Here is an 18159-nt window from a genome sequence, read left to right on the forward strand (position 1 = left end):
CAATCAATCAATCAATTTGTATGAAATATACATGTAGCCTACTGCCTGTACATCAAACTGTTAAGTTCTAATTGTTCGTCCCTCCTTTTGTTCACAGTACCGATGGTACACACACCCGAAGACGGCTTAAGTTGGTCTGGTCCGTCGATAGGGGTGATACAAGCACAGGATCAATAGTTCACATAATATGGTTATTGATATTGATATTTACACGAACTTAAACGAGGATATAATGAAAAAAAGACAAACAAATCTTTTCATTTATCATATTTAAGATTAGTTTTGGTTTCATAAGCAGCTATATCGTAATAAAAACTACATCACTTGATGCCACTTTATTGTTCTAAAAAGTATAACCCCTATTTTGCTAGTGGTATATGCCCAAACCGGCGTATCCATAACAACCCACCCGCAATTCACGTGTACTGTTTACACTCTTATGATCCACCTACCTACGACGCTGCACTGCGGATCCCGAGACCACGTAAACATAAATGTTAATTTAACATTGTTTTGTGCTTCGCCTTGCCATTTCTAGCGTCAGTTCTTTTTCCAGATCAAAGAACAGTTAAGACATACCAGAATGGGTGAATTATTTGACGTACAACGGCAGAATTTCTGGACTGAATCCATCCACAAAGAAGCCTACACAAGATTGGCTTGGCATGAGAAGTACAGCAAGGAATTCGCCCGTGAGTCTCGCGAGGGAGGCCAGGCAGCGGTCGCTAGGAAGAAGCGACCTGATATGGTGCCCAAGGTGAAACTTATTCCTGTCCAGTCTTTGAAAACCAAGAAAACCAAGAAAGCAGCTGACAAGACCGACGCCTCTAAAGCTCAGGAAAATTCCAAGAAAGAACTAGAAAAAATTGCCGGCAAAGATCCTAATGCTCTGTTGGTTGAAATGAGACCCGTCACATCGGATGTTAGGGAGCAGTTGTTCAAGGGATTCAGCAAAGAAGGAACAGGACGCTATGCCTATCTACAGATGCGTAAACTAAAGAAGCCTGAGATGAAGTATGAGGTTCCGCTGACCAGTTCTTGGGAGTATGGATGGAGGCTAAATGATGTCGTCAAGGAATTCCGTGCACCTACATATGGCCGTTCACGTATCGTCAAAGACTCATTTTTCCGTACAAATGGAATATTCTAATTTCTAGAAGAATGAGCAATCAGACTGACAGTTTGAACAATTAATCTAAATACTACTAACAAGATAGGTTCCATTTCCATTTTTCAAGCCTGGTGCTTGATGTGCACATGTGCAGTGAGAGAGACGTTCCAGTTTTCATCAAAAAAAGAAAAAGCAAGAAAGAAATACAAAGTGCTGGACATTTGCATCATAACATGACCGTCGTCCGGAGACAGCAGTTCTAAGTCTGAGATGTCTTTGAATTGTTTCACAAGAATGAGTGTCATTATGCCAAAGCAACTGAGGGTTTTGTCACATCTGGTTCATCAGATTTTCATCTATTGACTACTCACTGCATTTCAAGATCATCTAAAGTCTACCCAAAGTCTTAGGGTTCTATTTCCTTTGTAACCATATTATCAGATAGTCAACATTCTCTACTTGGTTTAATGTATTTCTAGAATTTCTGGATTTCAAGATTGTGAAGGTTCACTTCATCACATGCCAAATTTCACCCATGTAAAAGGCAGAGAGTGCTTCTTTTTTAAATGTCATTCTTCCATCCATACTAAAGCTTAGTTTGTGATATCAGTGCTACATTTACATGTATGTGTGTATCATATAAATATTTTTTTCATAATTGAAACAGTATTCTTTAAATCTAAAAATCTATGCATTCATTTTCATTATTTGTGGTTTTGTTTTGTAAAATTTGGCAAAAAAGTTGTGTGACAAAGTTTACTTGTATATCTAAAATGTCTACAATAAATGACTTTGTTAATACATCATAATGTTAACAATATATTTGATGTTTGAGATGAGTACCATCGTTGAGTAGAGATCATGCAATAACTTAAATGTTGTATAAAACTTATATATCAAATTGAATTGAATAATTATTTTAGATATGCACCTCTAATTTATTGTTTCCATTTGTTTGTTCTTTACACATTGCAATTAAGTTGAACAAGGCCAACATTTCTTGTTAGCAATATCTTTATTGTACATTCCTGTGCCTATCATCCCTCCCCCCAAATTTCTATACAATCTAATATTACTTCTCACATTTCAAGCTTCTTAAAGTTTTTTTTGATCGATGCCAAATTGGACTACCTTAAAAAGTAGTTCATATACATTATATTGGTATAATCAGTTTTCCTTTTGCACAGCTTTCGCGTGAGAGGGTATGTTTTTGAAGGGAATGTAGCAACTAAAATTGCCTAATACTTATTACGCAGATGTTTTTGATGTATTTCTTTGACCAGCATTCCTTGAATACTCAACAGTAGGATCGTTAATAAAATTGAGAAGATGTAAAAAAAGAATTTATTCAATCCTTTTTCAGGTGCATCTTTCTACAGCCATTGCTGCGCTGTTTAATCATCCATTCTGTAATTATTTGATATGCTGGTTTACCACAGATAGCAACTCGGGTGACGGGATGAATCTATCTATCAATCTATTTTGCTTCATTGAAATTCCTTCTCAAGTTTTTTTTTATCTTACATGTGAATGTTTGTTTCATTTGGAACAAATAGCATGGAACAAACTATTGGATTTTCACTTATGTATAAAGTTTTGAAGTATTGTGAAATCAAATCACTTTCTTATTCCTCTTTTTGGAATTTGCCATTAAAATTATATTGTTCTCTAATTGCTTGGATTATGCTCGATTATTTTATATAAAAAAGAAGCTATTAGCAATACAGGAGTAGAGACTTACTAGGAGAGGAAGAGAGTGAACAAAAACAGCTAACAGGGAGAAAGTGATTTGGATAGTAAGAAAAAAAGAAGATTGAGGAAGAGGAAAGGAGAGAAATGAAAAAGAAAATGGAGAGAAAGAGAGTAGGGAAAAAGGGGAGAGAGAAAATGAGACGGATGGAGAAAAAAAATGAAAGGGGATGAAGCATGAAGATGTGCAAGAGAACAAATGAGAGACGGGGAGAAATAGAGATCAGGAAAGAGAGAGAGAGAGAGAGAGAGAGAGGGAGTGAGGAGATGGAGAATAAGAGACTTTAAAAATGATATCTGAGGGGATGGGGCAAGGAGATGGGAGAGAAAGTGAGGGAATGAGAGCTAGAGAGAGAGAGAGAGAGAGTAAAGCCAGAAAGGAAGGTGAATAGATTGTTCCAGAAGAATGACAAATATTAACATAGCTTTGAGTGATGAAGGTGGGGACATAAAAATGAACTGTTGGATTGTTCATACAATTCTTAAAGGGCATCTGCAGATAAGAAAAATACTTGTTCTTTTCATCTTACATGAACTGATGATACTGATAGACCGAATTATGTACTTGTGTTATCCTTAATGTTGACTTTTCTTTAGAATCTGTTTATTTAATTTACGTTGGCAACAGCTATACAGGGTGAAATATCAACTAATTTCTTTGAAACATTAGTATACGAATCAGGATGGGGGGGGGGGGGGGGGGGGGGTCAAATTGGACATAAACATGAACGACAAAATGGTCCATTTGAAACAATATTTATTCTGTTTCCCTGTTTCCATTCTGAACTTTTTTCTATATAGGGTTAATTTCCATTGAAGTACAAATCAATAAATACATTTAACACACATTAAAATTTCTGTAAGTGGATTAAAAGATATTTATTGAACAGCAAACAAACTATCACACACAAAATAAAATACAGGTGATAAAACATACTACATGTATATAAGTGAGATGTATTACATTTTATGACTCATTTCTAAATATCTCTCGATAATAATTTATATCAAATGCCTGAAAAAATGCCTGATTAGAAAATAAGTGATTGCTACTAATTACGATATGAATCACAATAAAGTACATGTATTAATGAATACAAAATGGACGGATGCACACCTTCATGAAAGACATGGACATATATACAATAAATTTAATTGATAAAAAAATAGTATATGTATATTGATTACATTTCAATTTGTGAATAAAGGTGATTTGAATTTAAGGCATCAAGGCATTATAGAGTAAAAGATTGCTATAAAAACTATATATCTATATCTCTTGATTTTGATAACAAAGTCTATATATTAATATACTGAAACATTCCGTTGCCATACTACTATGGACAAAGTACATTTAGAAGTATCAACTAAAGATTAAGTATATTCTGTCAAGTAGAGAACATAAATCATTATAATTATCTTGGTTAATATTTCATTGTTTTTATGCTTTTACATCTTATCTATGAATCCAAGCTGGATATGTTAGACACCTGGTTTGTCTAAATACATGTACAGGTAAATGCACTTGAATATGATTATATATTCTTTTCCCCTCTTTTGTTATACTACTGCACATTCAAATTTATCAAATGTGTGTATTACTAGAATGTATACCCACATGTAAGAATCATAAAGAATACATTTCAAGTCATTGCTAAATCTATTAACAATTCTAATTTGTAAGATAAATTAAAGTGTGATTTATTGAAACATATATTATACAATATTAATTTTCAGTTTCAATCAATGAATTTTCAACTCTGCAAACATCTAGGTGAGGAAGTATGAAAATTAATTATCAAACACTAACTTAATAAAGTAACCTGAAATGTCATGGAGTAGACAAGCACAATCTTTATTCTTCAATAATGAGTTACATTTCTGCTAGTCTAGACTGAAATTGAGAATAAATATTATATCCACATTGAAGTACATGTACACAACTACATATTTTACATAACAATTAAACAGTTACAGAGAAACTCATCAACCACAAATACATAATAATTACTGAATTAATGATAAAAAGTATAAAAAAAAAGGAATATGTCAATGCATAGGGAAATTACTAGAATTATATTACAATACATAACGGAACAGAAATCATTTCTATCTTGAGTATGCCATTGCACAATATATTTTTCTCACAACTGTGACATTCGAATGCTGAATTCAGTCTTTAAAGAATATTCATTAACATGCAATAAATATCTACATAATAAATTCTTTAAAATCTGATTTTCTTTTCCTTTCTCTTTTCAATAAAGGCATACCTAAACAGCAATGATTGTCATGATATCAGTATCTTGGAATCATAGAAGTAATATTCTATTCTATTCATGATGCAACATCTTTTTTAAGGAAAATATCAAGAATATAGATCGTATTTATGGCTTAAAGATTTATTTATTTTGCCCTTCCATACTGTTGGGGGCCCCAAAATTCATGAGTGCACCATAAATTTGGACCAAGCATACATAGCTTAAAATATCTTCCTTCTAAACACTAACATGGGAACATTTTTTGTTTGATTAAATGAAAGAAAAAGTTTGGAAATTGTCTGAACTCAAAGCTATGGATAACCCTTGTTTTTTGGTCAACCAAGCACACCACATGTCTCAAATGTTGAGTTCTTTCAAATGAAACCAAAATTTGAAAAAATGCTCATCACCAAATTTTCCTCCTCACAAGTATCTCTTTCTCTTTAAACCTCACTTCCATTATCCTCCTCCTCCTCCTCCTCCTGCTGCATACCGGCTTTCTTGCGGTCCTCAATCATCTTGGCGAGGGAGTCCATGTCGGGTGCGGCTGAGATACTGTTGTTGACCTTCTTGATCTCTCTCCTCTTGGCCTGGCGAGACTTGATCAATTGCTCTCTTTCCTTCTGGCCCAGGAGACGCCCTGTTTTGGGTCGGGCGGAGCCCTGGGGTGTGGCGGGCTTGGAACCGGAGGAGTTTGATGCAAGTTCATCCTCATCAGGTTCAAAGGCCTGTGAGATCCATCAAATAAATAAAGAAACAAAACAAAGAAATATAAATAAAAATAATCACTTTCAAATAAAAGAAGATGGATGCACAGGATCGATCACCCACTATCATCAGTCATGCCGAGTCAAGACTACTTCTCTTATTCTTAACCTTGGGTGATGTTTGCTCTTTTTGCTCAAATTAGATTATATCAGTTTGGATACAAGACTCAGATAAAGCCAGCGGAATCTGTTGGTAGAATCTTTATAGAAATAATAATAATAATAATCTTTTTTTCTTTTTTTTTTTTTCTTTATATGATCATGCTTCCTGAAGGTAAACAAACAGCTTTTATTGTACATGGTATAATTCTTCCAGGGAGAAAACACATCATCACTATATAGTTGCAATGACTGTAAAATTTACACCAGCTTGACATTTCATATTTTAATGTGAAGATATTTTCTACATCTTTTCAACAACATCCATGAAGCACAGATCCAACCGACAACACAGCATGCAAAGTAAACACAATATGAAGGGGCCCTTCATGGTAGGATAGAAGTAGAAAAATCTAGAAAAAATGTTAGTAAAAGTTTAAGTTTCAGAAAAATAAAACCAAGAATGAGTGCAAACTATTTGAAAGTCAAGATCAATATTTGTATGGAGAGTCTTATCTGCAATTCATTCAATCATAGAGAACTCTCTTTTACACTCCCAAAACATATATTTGTATCTGTTTTCAACTAAAATCTTAACATTTTTATGCTTTCAAAATTCCACTATTTGTTCAATCTGATTCCTGTTTCTACTCAAGACAACACTTCAAAGGAGGGTTTCTTCATTTAAAAAAAAAAAAAAAAAAAAAAAAAAAATATCCAGTTTGCTTGTTACTAAATTCATGTAGAGGAACAGATATACAGGAACATTCATTTGCACATGGGCACAATTAATAGAGTGATTTTCATGTGATATTAAAAATCAAAATAAAGATGAAACATATCTACATAAAAGATGTCATGAACAAAAATACACATGTAAACAGTCAACTTGATGAAACACTGAACTCATTTATCTTTTACAGATTATAGTGTCATTTGGAGAAAAAGGGAAATAAAGATGCTTTCTACAGCCATTGCTGCGCTGTTTTATCATCCATTCTGTAATTATATAATATGCTGGTTTACAACTTATTAAGGTAACAGTGAAGGAAAAACAAAATCAAGAAGATCACTTTTCTCTCATCTTACTGGATGAAATGTTTGATGGCGTAGTGATTACAATCAATGGATGACACAAATTCAAAACTATAAGACACAATTTTTTTGTGACATCAACCAAAACTTACTACTGTGGTGTAATTGGCATGTGTAGGGGAGTGCTAGATGAAAATTGGATTTTGAAAGTGAGTACCTTATTATACGGTACTAAGAATGATGTAATTCAACATGTGCAGTACGTGGCATACATTCAAATTAAAAGCAATTTGATTAGCCTATGAAATATAAAAGAATGAAATTATCAGGTACTGAACATGTAAGAATACTTCAGAGAGTATGAAGATTGATCATCCATAAATTGTATTAGATGTAGGTGAAGTGCTAATTAATAATTTAATTATATTATTATTTATTTTAACAAAAATGAAATGTGCAGGGTTCATTTCAAGGAAAGAAAGAAAGAGGTGGTTTAAGGATCAATCCAACATTAGGAAGTGACTTCACAGCAGAGTTGATGCTGGGTAACAATCTTAACCCCTTCAAAATCAGATCTACCGGTAAATGAAATACTGCAAATTCTCATTAAAACCTCAAAATGAAAGACTGACCTGTGCAACTGATCTTTCACTGCTCAGACAAAATAAGAACAGAGCAATCAAAATGATTATCCTCTTTACCTCTAAATATGATTTACAGATTTAAAGATATGATAGGGCGGCTTATATTATCATCCTTCCATATTTATACCAAGACCAGGGTATATAAATCAGACTTGAATCAATTCATTATGATAATATACATGGTATAGAATTGATTTTGTATCTTGCTATAAGACTTTTTTAAAATTGACCAAGACAGACTTCATATTTGACATGCAGTGAAAAATCAGTTTTTCTGAAATTAAGATAATTTAACCAGTATCAAATGATGAGGCATTTTGAGCTCCAGAGTACGTAGGAGGTGGTGAAAACTAAAAGTTTATCTTTTTGAAAATATAAATAAATAACTTGAAAAGTTGTTGATAAAACACAGAAAAAAAGTAACTAAAAATTGTAATCATAAAATATAATGCAATTAACAATAATTCAAACTTATATGAGATATATAAAATTAACTAAAAATTCAAAGTGAAAGTAATAAATAAAATGGGTGCACCAAAAAAATTGGTGAATCTTTGGAAATTCTTGCAAAGTTCTCTATTTTACATACAAATTTCTTCCTTTCTTCCTCCAAATAATGGAGACAAGCATGACAGCGTGGGTTGATGCTCTTGCTGAGCATTCCGCCCTAAAAATACAAGATTAATGATGTACAGATACCTAAAGGTGATACAAATTTTTAGGACCCTATCTGAAAATTTTTCTGTTCCTTAAATTTGATCAAGCTAGGATGTTCAGAAAGTAAATTTGTCCACAGATCCATGTTACCTATGGCTTTACTTCCTATCAAAGGAGACTGTGTAATGATTTCTTTATGAAAAGTGGAAATTAACTTGGATTTAAAACCAGAATCTATATTTTGACTGCAGCTCTTTTTATGCTATTGAATGGAGTTAACTAATTGCCATGTATCAAAAAAGATAAGGGATACTTAAAGACAAACACTTATGATGATTGATAGGGATAAATATGTTGCCTACCTGTTTGATTATCATAATAAAACTTAAGTCATCAGACGACCAGAAAAAAGATAGGTACATGTCTAATACCATAAGGAACACATGGATTAAAATAATTAAAGTTAGTACATGAACACCTTGGTTAATTTGAAAAATACAATGCATGTTATATGTTGACAATCAATGAAGAAACTTAAAAAAAAACTTGACTTTCCCTTAGTAAAATAGATTTAACAAGGACACATACAATTCAGCTCTATAGTGTTAATCAAAGTCTTAAAGAAAATCCACAATTTCGGTAGGTGATGACGTGTCTAAAAGTCTTAGCATGTTGTCTAATAAACCATTTTGAATTAAATTTATACATGGATATTCCACTTTTTGATGGATCAGTAAAGTGTAATTAGAAGGGAGAATAAATTATTTCCTTATAATCTACCTGAAAGTGAACTTTGTCCCCGTCGAAATGAATAAATGTATTTATATTCCACTGGATTCCATGAAGAATCAAGTGAATAGTATCACAATGGTAACTTACACTCTTGTGTCCTGCCCTATAGCTGGACTCATGCCTCTTGAACTGGCTATTAATCCGGTCAGCTATCTTCGTCATCTTCTCATCCTCTGACAGACCAGAATCCTCCTTCTCTAGGTAGTCCTTGAACCGTTTCTTGTCGTCACCTTTGAACTTCATGGTCTGGGTGCGTTCATACCGTACACGCTGCACACGCTCCTTCACCAGCGCTATCTGACGCTCCCTTTCATCCTAGATAGGAACAAGAATGATTTGATGGTAGATGTTTCATTTCTAGTTTGCAATACCAGACAAATTGTTGATATTGAAAGAGTATGAAAAAGCAGAATTGATTTGATAAAAATTTCATCTCTGTTCAAAGCCAATATACAAAGTATTAATATGGAAAATGTTATAATTTCTTTCGAGCAAGCACTGTTTCAGTAGTTTGCCACAATTCTCTAGTGTGTTTACACTGCATCTATCTAGTATAGTGAGTGTAATTTCAGAACTGTTAGTCTATTGAGATAGGATTTGATGGCTAGGTTGGTGAACTGCTCTCTTTCCTTCTAGCCCAGGAGACGCCCTGTTTTGGAGTGGGCCCAGCCCTGGGGTGTGGAGGGCTCTGTGATTTTGGTTGGGTAGTAGCTTGGGGGGGGGGGGGGGGACATGCCGGAACCATCTCTTACCTTCTTTTTATTCTCCACCATAGTTTTCTGTCTCTCTCCCAGTCCCAAGATGGTGGTTGCAGCATCCTGGATACGAGTCTTGCGCATTTCCAGTCGTTCTTTAAGCTGTGGAATGATAAAGAATGAGCAGAGTCAAGCCATCAAAATATTGTTACTAAAATAAATAGCAATAAAAGTACATGTACACAACCAGTGTCAATTTGCAGAAATTTGAAATGTCCATGTTATTACTGAAAACATTCTATTTCCCTAAAAGTATACTGCACATCTCTAAATTGAACCTGAAGAAAGGGAAGTGCGTTCAACAATTACACAGTACTCGAATTTGCCAAGACACAAATTTAATGGGATTTCCAATTGCCAATTTGTGTTTGATTTAAATGATCTTTGGAAATGTTCTCATCTTTTTAATCAGGGTGGGTTTCTGGTTTTTTTCTTCAATTGTATAAGTAAGAGTTATGCCTATTGTCATGACAACTTGATACTACCTATCCTTTATATGCAAATGTCTCTCTGAAATATCTGCAAACACAACCAGCTACATTTATGCACATAAATTAACCAATCATTAGACATGATTTATATTGCTTATACCTCTCGCCGCTAACATAGTATTAAGAATACATTCCAGATTTTTCCACTAGTAACGGCTGACGGAGCTAAAGCTAGGGTAATAATTTCCTAAGCTCTTTGGAAGCGCATAGAGACTTTATATCATGATGTGTTATTCGCTTTACAGGAACGGACTATTATTATTATCATTAGTTTGAAGATCCTAAATCTCCTATCTTCCTGATTTTATTCAAATCATTGATGTCAGGGTGTACTTCTATTTCAATAAATCCTAGCATTGGTATATATTCACCTCATTTGCCCTCTTCTCTCGCTCCTTCTCCATCTTCCATTGTGCTTTGCTATGGTGAGAGAGGAGCATCTTAGACAGGTTTTGCTTCTCATCCTCGGACATGTCCACATCCAGCACCGTCTTCTCTCGCATCAGACCAGGACCAGCCTAAAACAAGAGAGGCACAAGCAAAGTTAACATAAGAACATACTTGATGAACTGTTTTCATCTGTTACCTATAGCAGGTAACTAAGGTATTTTTCAGGTGACTTGTCAAATGATCAGACCAGGAAAAGCTGCACACAATTATTAGGACCACAAGAAAAGTCATAAACCAAGACCAGAGTAGGACAAGAAAAGGAACCAAGGCATACAACTCTTTTGAAAGAATAAAATAAGACTGTGCTAAAAAAAAGGGGCTGTTTTTTATGTCCATATGAGCAGGAGCAGCTAGAGAGAGAGAGAGAGAGAGAGAAAAACAAGGGGAAAACTGCAACATAAGAAACAAACACACAGAAACAAATGCAAAAAGTTGTGAGGCTTGCAGTCCAGACTAGGTCCACACCAGACCTGAGGCAAGATGAGAAACAATGGTATACAACAACACTGATTGGTCAACAGGAAGAAAGCCTGGCAACCTTATGTTTCTTGAGACGGACAGAATCCTCACATATGACGGGGAAGCTAGCTAGGTGACCAATAATGTTCATCTTATTTTTCTGGCTCAGCACACCCAGTATACCAAGATAACAGAAGTCCAGAAGATATAAAGATAAAATCTTGCTTTTTTCTTGCTTGAATTAGCACACACAAGTTTCTTGTTAGTATAAAGTGCAATTTAGTACCAATATAATATATCTTCATTCTTTCATGCATATTGTGGGTATTAAGTTCAGCTTCATATATTTGAGGACTTTCAGGTATAGAATCCCATTTTTTAGTTTAACAGCTCTATGTAAAGAATTACATATACTGCTAGAGTTAGGTGAGACAGAGAGGGGAAGGAGAGAAGTTAACATAAACATTGTTATTATCACTACATGCTGTACTTGAGCTTCACTTGGCAATGTATGAATGGTTAATCTTGACATCTTTAAAACCTGGGTAATAACATTCAAATTGCATAACATGCGCATACAATTTAACATAAAAAAGGAATATACAAATATATGAGGAAACTTTAATATACATTGACAGTGTTCACATGAAATTTATTCTACTTACAAAATTACAGTGTTAAAAATAAACATGATATTACCTAGGAATGCAATAGTTCAGGTTTCAAGTGAAATTGATGTGATATTCAAGTGGAAAAAAAAAGTTAGTAAAACCGCATTTTGCTTTTATTTATTCCCTCTGACTTACTACATACCTTCATGCAATTAGGGGTTTCTAATCCCAAGAACATAAACAAAAATCCATGATGTAAATATTAGCTTCCCAGACAATTTTCATTTTTATTTACTATTTTTTTTAGCTGGCATGGCTCTGTTTTTATTAATGTTTGGATGACTTCAAATAACAGCAACAGTAAAAACCAGTTACTCTCCAAATTCACCTTTATTTAGATGTATTATTTTTTCACTTATAATCTTTCATGTTTTTAAGTGTTTGCATTTCAATGGTCATGCTGTTGTAATGAAATCTAATTCAATGTAAAACATTTCCTTGGCTGTAATGATTATTCAAATACATTCCACACAAGCAACGCACAACCATCCCCACAATTACATAACAAATAGCAAATCAAAGTGAAGAAAACAATCACGGTGAACAACATAGCAGGTACATCTGCATTCTTTTATAATGGGAATTATTAAAGACACTGCTAAAGACATGCATATACATTTTACATTACGTTTATCATCTCAATATTCCGATGAGCCAGAGTACATGTATAAAGCAATCATAACATGAACCTACATGTACATATTGCCACATAGCTTGCCCAAGTCATAACAGAAATAATGATGAACATTCTATGAGCGCTATGTAAAACTGCAGCAACACATCCACATTCATACATTAACACGCACATCCATACCAAAACCTACTGGTATTCAGATTGGTTTGAGTGATGAAGTGTATAGCTAACTGCGCACATTCTTTTTAAATGGCAAATCCCAGCATACCATAAATTTGAGAACAGTTTTTGTTTTGTTTCACAAATGAAGATGATTTGGACTTGTGGATATGCAATTCATGTACAGGTCAGTTGAAGACTGGAATGGCATGTGCATACAGGCAACAATTTCTTTTATTTTAAGTCTTTAATTATACAGGGAAAAAACACCACCTCTAAAGCATTAATTTAACCTTGTGTGCAGTCTTCAATTTTTCAAAAACAAAGGGTGTGATCCCTCAAATAAAGTTGTTCACAAAATGTACCAGCAATGTTCAACACATGGAACATAGTTTGTTTTTTTCCATTGTAGAGATAACATGGTCTAACAAGGCTGACATACAGTATGCTCTGATGACATTTACTAACGATCATCTCATCAAAGCTACATGCATAAGGTTTTAGGTTGTTAAGAGTAAAGGTGAGCGCATTAAATTACTCATCAATCAATAATGTTCAAATTAGGTATGACCAAGGGGCTAAAATTCTCTTTCACGATTGATAACCCCCCCCCCCCAAAAAAAAAAAAAAAAAAAAACAAACAAACAAAACAAACACCAATAACAGCATTTTTAGGCCAGGAATCATTGCATTCACTACATATTACACAACATTATTTTACAACATAGATTATGCAAGGCTTTCCTGCACTTTAACAGATATAATATGATTCATCGGCATACATGATTTCAAATTGATACCGCGATGATCCAAAATCTCAACCAGATTCATAAAAAAAAAGATTCCCAAACAATAGCATATTCTGACACTAAAAAACACTGTACTTAATTGACACATACAAGAACAGCAATTGAGACTGCCGACACTGATAATGGTTTACTCTGGCTTGCACATGCATGCATTCACTGCAGTTTCATATAGATTAGGGGTGTGAGGAGGGAACTACATGTTCAGTGCTCATATACATGTTGATCTTAGTACGACCGTTTCTTAATTAGCATCCATCTTTAGATACAGCTTTAAGTAAGCACATCATTTGACTGCTATTTTTACAAATCTATTAATCATTTTTAAAAACAAGAGTGTGTTAAATAAAATGATATGATTTTTCACACAGTACTGCAGCCAATCAATCTAAATTTGAGAGTGTTCTTTGCCCTTGTTATGGAGCCCTTATAGTTTGAGCTTCGCAATAGGGCTTGTTCTATGCTCCCCGGTATCAACACTGAACATGCAAAGATGTTTGCGCCATCTTGATAGGGTTTGAAGACTTGCACTCTTGTGATTTTATTGCCTGACATAACATGTCTACAGACTTATAGAGATAGTAACTCTCACGAATAATGAGACTGCATGTCCCAGAATCTTTCATAGCATTTTCAATGAGCTTAACTGCAATAACAGGTGTAAAATGCACCAGAAAGTTGAAAGTCAAATTTTAAAGACATAATTATTAACTCCCAAGTAGTTTGAACACAACACTGCTTGTTTTAACAAGAACAGAAAGTGCTTCTATAAAAACCTGGCAAATTTAATCACCACATTCTTCTTTTTTTATCTTCTTAATAATTATATAGACATTATTATTAGTTACATCCAAAGTGTTAATCTTTAATATTTTAGCATATGCATCTGCTTAATAATCAATATAAGGGATTATATCATTGTAATAATTATGGCAATGTTAAAATTGAAAGAATAAACCTCTGTCTGCCAGGCAATACAAATCATTAGAATGAGAGGAGAGGGGGTGGGGAGGGGGGGGGGGCATGGTTCTACAAAGCCTTGCCTTGCTTTTGCATGTGGCTGTTTTCTGCAACAACTTCAAGCAAACCTCGATCAACTCACCACTTTGTCAGCTTTGGGTGGTTCCCCAAAACTCACCCCTTTCTTGCCCTTTTTCTTAGGCTTCCGGGGTGAGGGGTCAGTGATGACAGGCTAAAAACAGGTACACATGCAGTCAGTTTTACATATAAGTTCCTATTTATAGTGCTGCATAAATTGCACACAAAAAGTGCATCTGTCCACACTTAAAAGTTATTCACTCTGTGGGTCATTTAACATGTTAGATAGCATACTTAAAGACAAATCTGAATTCATCCACACACAACAACATTATGCAGTCATAAGACTTCCAGGAGATTTATAAACTGTGGGAGTATTGAACAAATTAGGGATAAAATATGATATATTTTGGTAGTGTTGTTGATAGAAATGATAACTTGCCTTCCCATTCCATATTCTCAAATGTTAATGTTCAATGTTCACAGACATTTAGTATTAGAAAACTTGTAATTGAAATGACTATCACTGTTAATATAAGGACAGTACTACATACAGGTACATGGTACTGTTGTTGATACACTGTTTACAAAGAAAATCCCAATTTTTTTTCCACTGAGAAAATGAATGTTAGGAAGTTCAGTCTTTAAACATAACAGACAATTGATATGGTTATTGTGCTATGAACAAAAAAAGTGAAAGATTTGACATAAATTAAAGCTTACCTCGGCTTCAAAGTTCACCTAATTGGTTCCAGGAAGTGATTGAATGAAATAGGATTGATGTATAAGATGATCAAGTTATAGGGCGTGAAGGAATACAAGATACAAGATTCATGCAAATAATTAAGAAACAGGAATACACAGGTGTACTTGTTTAAATCATTGATTGGTTTACTTCTCATTATCCCAAATTAATTCCTAATGGCCAATAATTCATCTAGTGAGAGCTAGAGGGATGTTAATTCATTTTTATTTCACATAGAGTTAGATCCTTCTGCCTCTCAACAGATAAACTGGTATCTTGATTACTCTTGTATCTTATGTAAAATGGTACATGCAAATTTCATTAAAAGAGTATAGTTATGGAGAATCAAATTCTTGAAGTTAACTTCACATACAGTATTCAATATGATCTGCTGAGAGACAAAAGGATGTTAACACTATGTACAATGATACGAGTTAATGCCTTGCTGAGAACTAGAAGGGCATAACTCTCATCTGTTATAATTATAACATTGAATTAATGTCTTCTGACTTTCATTAGATACTGAAAATTGAAATCAGAAAGAATAGACATACCATCATGAAATCAAGAGATCATAATGCATTTCCTCATACCTTCTTCCTCTTCTCCTTCTCTCTTTCAAAAGAGACCTCTCTCTTCTTCTGTTCTTCTTGGGCCAGTCTCTCTGTTTCTGCCCGTTCCTCTGCTGCCTTGCGTCTCTGTTCTCGCCGGGCAGCCAAGCGGTCTTGCATCTGGATATCGGAATAGATTACAAATATTTGTTGATTCCTGGCATTGGCTCATAATATCATTACACTCAACATTTGTTCAACATTTGGAATGAATATAAGTCTTTAAGATGCATATGAGATTTAGGAAATTAAATTAAATTAAAAAATGTAAAGATTAGTAAACACAATCTGAAGATTTTTAAGGGACCCACAGCATTTTACAATACCATTTCTTTCCACTCCTAATCATATTTGTGTTTGATTCCATATATCAAAGTAATCTCAATTGAAAATGTTATACACAACACAACACAACACAACATACATAAAAACTTAAATTCTGCATAAGATATTTCTATTTTTAAAACTGAATAATAAAGTCATGCTGTACATAAAATCAGTAAATATACTTTGCAAATTATATCCCCGACATAAGTTAATGACACAGAGAAACTGTTTTGTGAAGAGATAACTCACCAGCTGATTCTGTTTGTTCTTCTGCTCCACCGCTGCCTCTTCCTTCTGAGTTTTACTCTTCTCTGCAGCATGAATCAGAGCCACAGCCATCTCATCTTCATAGTTTCTATCTTCCATTCTCTGCTTCCTGGCGGCTATCTTCTCCATCGCCTGACGACGCTGCTTCTCAAGCTGAACTTGCATTGCCTAACAAGCAAGGATGAAAAGAAAACACATCTATATTTCATTTCATGATCATTTGTTTGAAAGGATTTCGACCTGATAAGATATATCTCGCACTTTGTGAAAGAGTACCTCAAGGACCATGCAATATCATTTTGCTATCTCATGATCTCTTGGTTTGCTCTGTTTGAATACGTAAGGGCTCATGTAATGCACTGCATACCATACAGAATGCTTATATAGTAAGGGCTCAGTACGTAATGCACTGCATACCATACAGAATGCTTATATAAGAATGCACTGCATACCATACAGAATGCTTATATAAGAATGCACTGCATACCATACAGAATGCTTATATAAGAATGCACTGCATACCATACAGAATGCTTATATAAGAATGCACTGCATACCATACAGAATGCTTATATAAGAATGCACTGCATACCATACAGAATGCTTATATAAGAATGCACTGCATACCATACAGAATGCTTATATAAGAATGCACTGCATACCATACAGAATGCTTATATAAGAATAAATCAAATCTCTTTCAGCCTGCAATCAAAGTGAAATGTAGAACAAAATGTTATATATACATTCTAATAATGATATAGAATGGCTTTCATAGAACACAAGGATACATCATACTAGCTTTGAAATATTTCACTTACACATTTTCCCTTAATCAAGGTACATGTATCTTTATAAATGAATTACCCTTTTCTTAGCAGCAAACTGAGCCTCAATTTCCGCCATCATAGCCTCGGCATCAAACTCCTCATTTGGACGACGTTTACGCTCTGAAAATGGAGAGATAGAAAAATAAGAATTGAGCCCGGTCTACAGAGAGGTCGTCCTATCAGCAAATATGGCCATGTTGACACATACATGTAGGTGATGAAGCATTAGAAGCATTACTGTCTTTTTACACAAACAACACCAACATAATAAAATCTTACTCCCCCTCCCCCTAGGTAATCAATTCCAATGCCAATTTCAATTTTTCTAATAACACAAGTTTCAATAATTTTTCTATTCTTTGTAACGTCTGCCTTACATACTTTCCTCTCCTTTTCTCCATCTCTCCATTTCTCTCTTTAACTTTCCTTATAACTACCTCCCTCTGTATTTCTCTTTCATCTACACCCATTACCTCACATTTCCTGTCAATACAATTTCCTTTGTACAGAATATAACCAAGCAATCCCACAACTGACAGATGAACAACATGAATTACACAAAACATGTTAGTGGAAGCTGGGTGGTGACGATAAACACAGTTGTACAACTTCACATCTTATAATACTATCAGCATTCCCCATTCTTACTTTTTGTTTCAATAAAAGCACAAAATTCAGAGAAAAAAAAATCAGCCAAAAGCAAAGCTGTAATTTTTTTTTTTTTTTTTTTTTTTTTGGGGGGGGGGGGGGGGGGGTAAATGATATGAAGATTACTATCTCATGGAGACAATTTGGCAATAC

At 34.2% G+C, this 18159-nt stretch overlaps 2 protein-coding genes across 7 annotated transcripts in view; one reads left to right on the forward strand and one right to left on the reverse strand.

The window, feature by feature from the left end:
• The first annotated feature begins 431 nt into the window (after nucleotides 1–431).
• LOC100892995 (protein ATP6V1FNB) lies at nucleotides 432–2783 on the forward strand. Its single transcript, XM_003729004.3, has one exon. The coding sequence runs from the start codon at nucleotides 584–586 to the stop codon at nucleotides 1148–1150; it is 567 nt and encodes a 188-aa protein (XP_003729052.1). The 5' UTR covers nucleotides 432–583; the 3' UTR covers nucleotides 1151–2783.
• A 931-nt stretch (nucleotides 2784–3714) lies between these two features.
• Nucleotides 3715–18159, reverse strand: part of LOC115918081 (trichohyalin-like) — a 54299-nt gene continuing 39854 nt past the window's right edge. For 5 of the 6 annotated variants that reach the window (XM_030973228.1, XM_030973225.1, XM_030973224.1 and 2 more), the window contains 8 exons: nucleotides 17396–17478; nucleotides 16511–16696; nucleotides 15917–16054; nucleotides 15302–15319; nucleotides 10733–10879; nucleotides 9868–9972; nucleotides 9203–9430; nucleotides 3715–5849 (listed from right to left, as the gene is read on the reverse strand). In XM_030973228.1, coding sequence (XP_030829088.1) covers nucleotides 5565–5849; nucleotides 9203–9430; nucleotides 9868–9972; nucleotides 10733–10879; nucleotides 15302–15319; nucleotides 15917–16054; nucleotides 16511–16696; nucleotides 17396–17478 — 1190 coding nt within the window. In that variant the 3' untranslated portion in view covers nucleotides 3715–5564. The remainder of the gene's footprint in view (nucleotides 5850–9202; nucleotides 9431–9867; nucleotides 9973–10732; nucleotides 10880–15301; nucleotides 15320–15916; nucleotides 16055–16510; nucleotides 16697–17395; nucleotides 17479–18159) is intronic. The other variant, XM_030973226.1, reaches the window with a different exon arrangement.

This window comes from Strongylocentrotus purpuratus, unplaced genomic scaffold, assembly GCF_000002235.5.
Source record: "Strongylocentrotus purpuratus isolate Spur 01 unplaced genomic scaffold, Spur_5.0 spur5_scaffold_6, whole genome shotgun sequence".
Taxonomy (NCBI): Eukaryota; Metazoa; Echinodermata; class Echinoidea; order Camarodonta; family Strongylocentrotidae; genus Strongylocentrotus; species Strongylocentrotus purpuratus.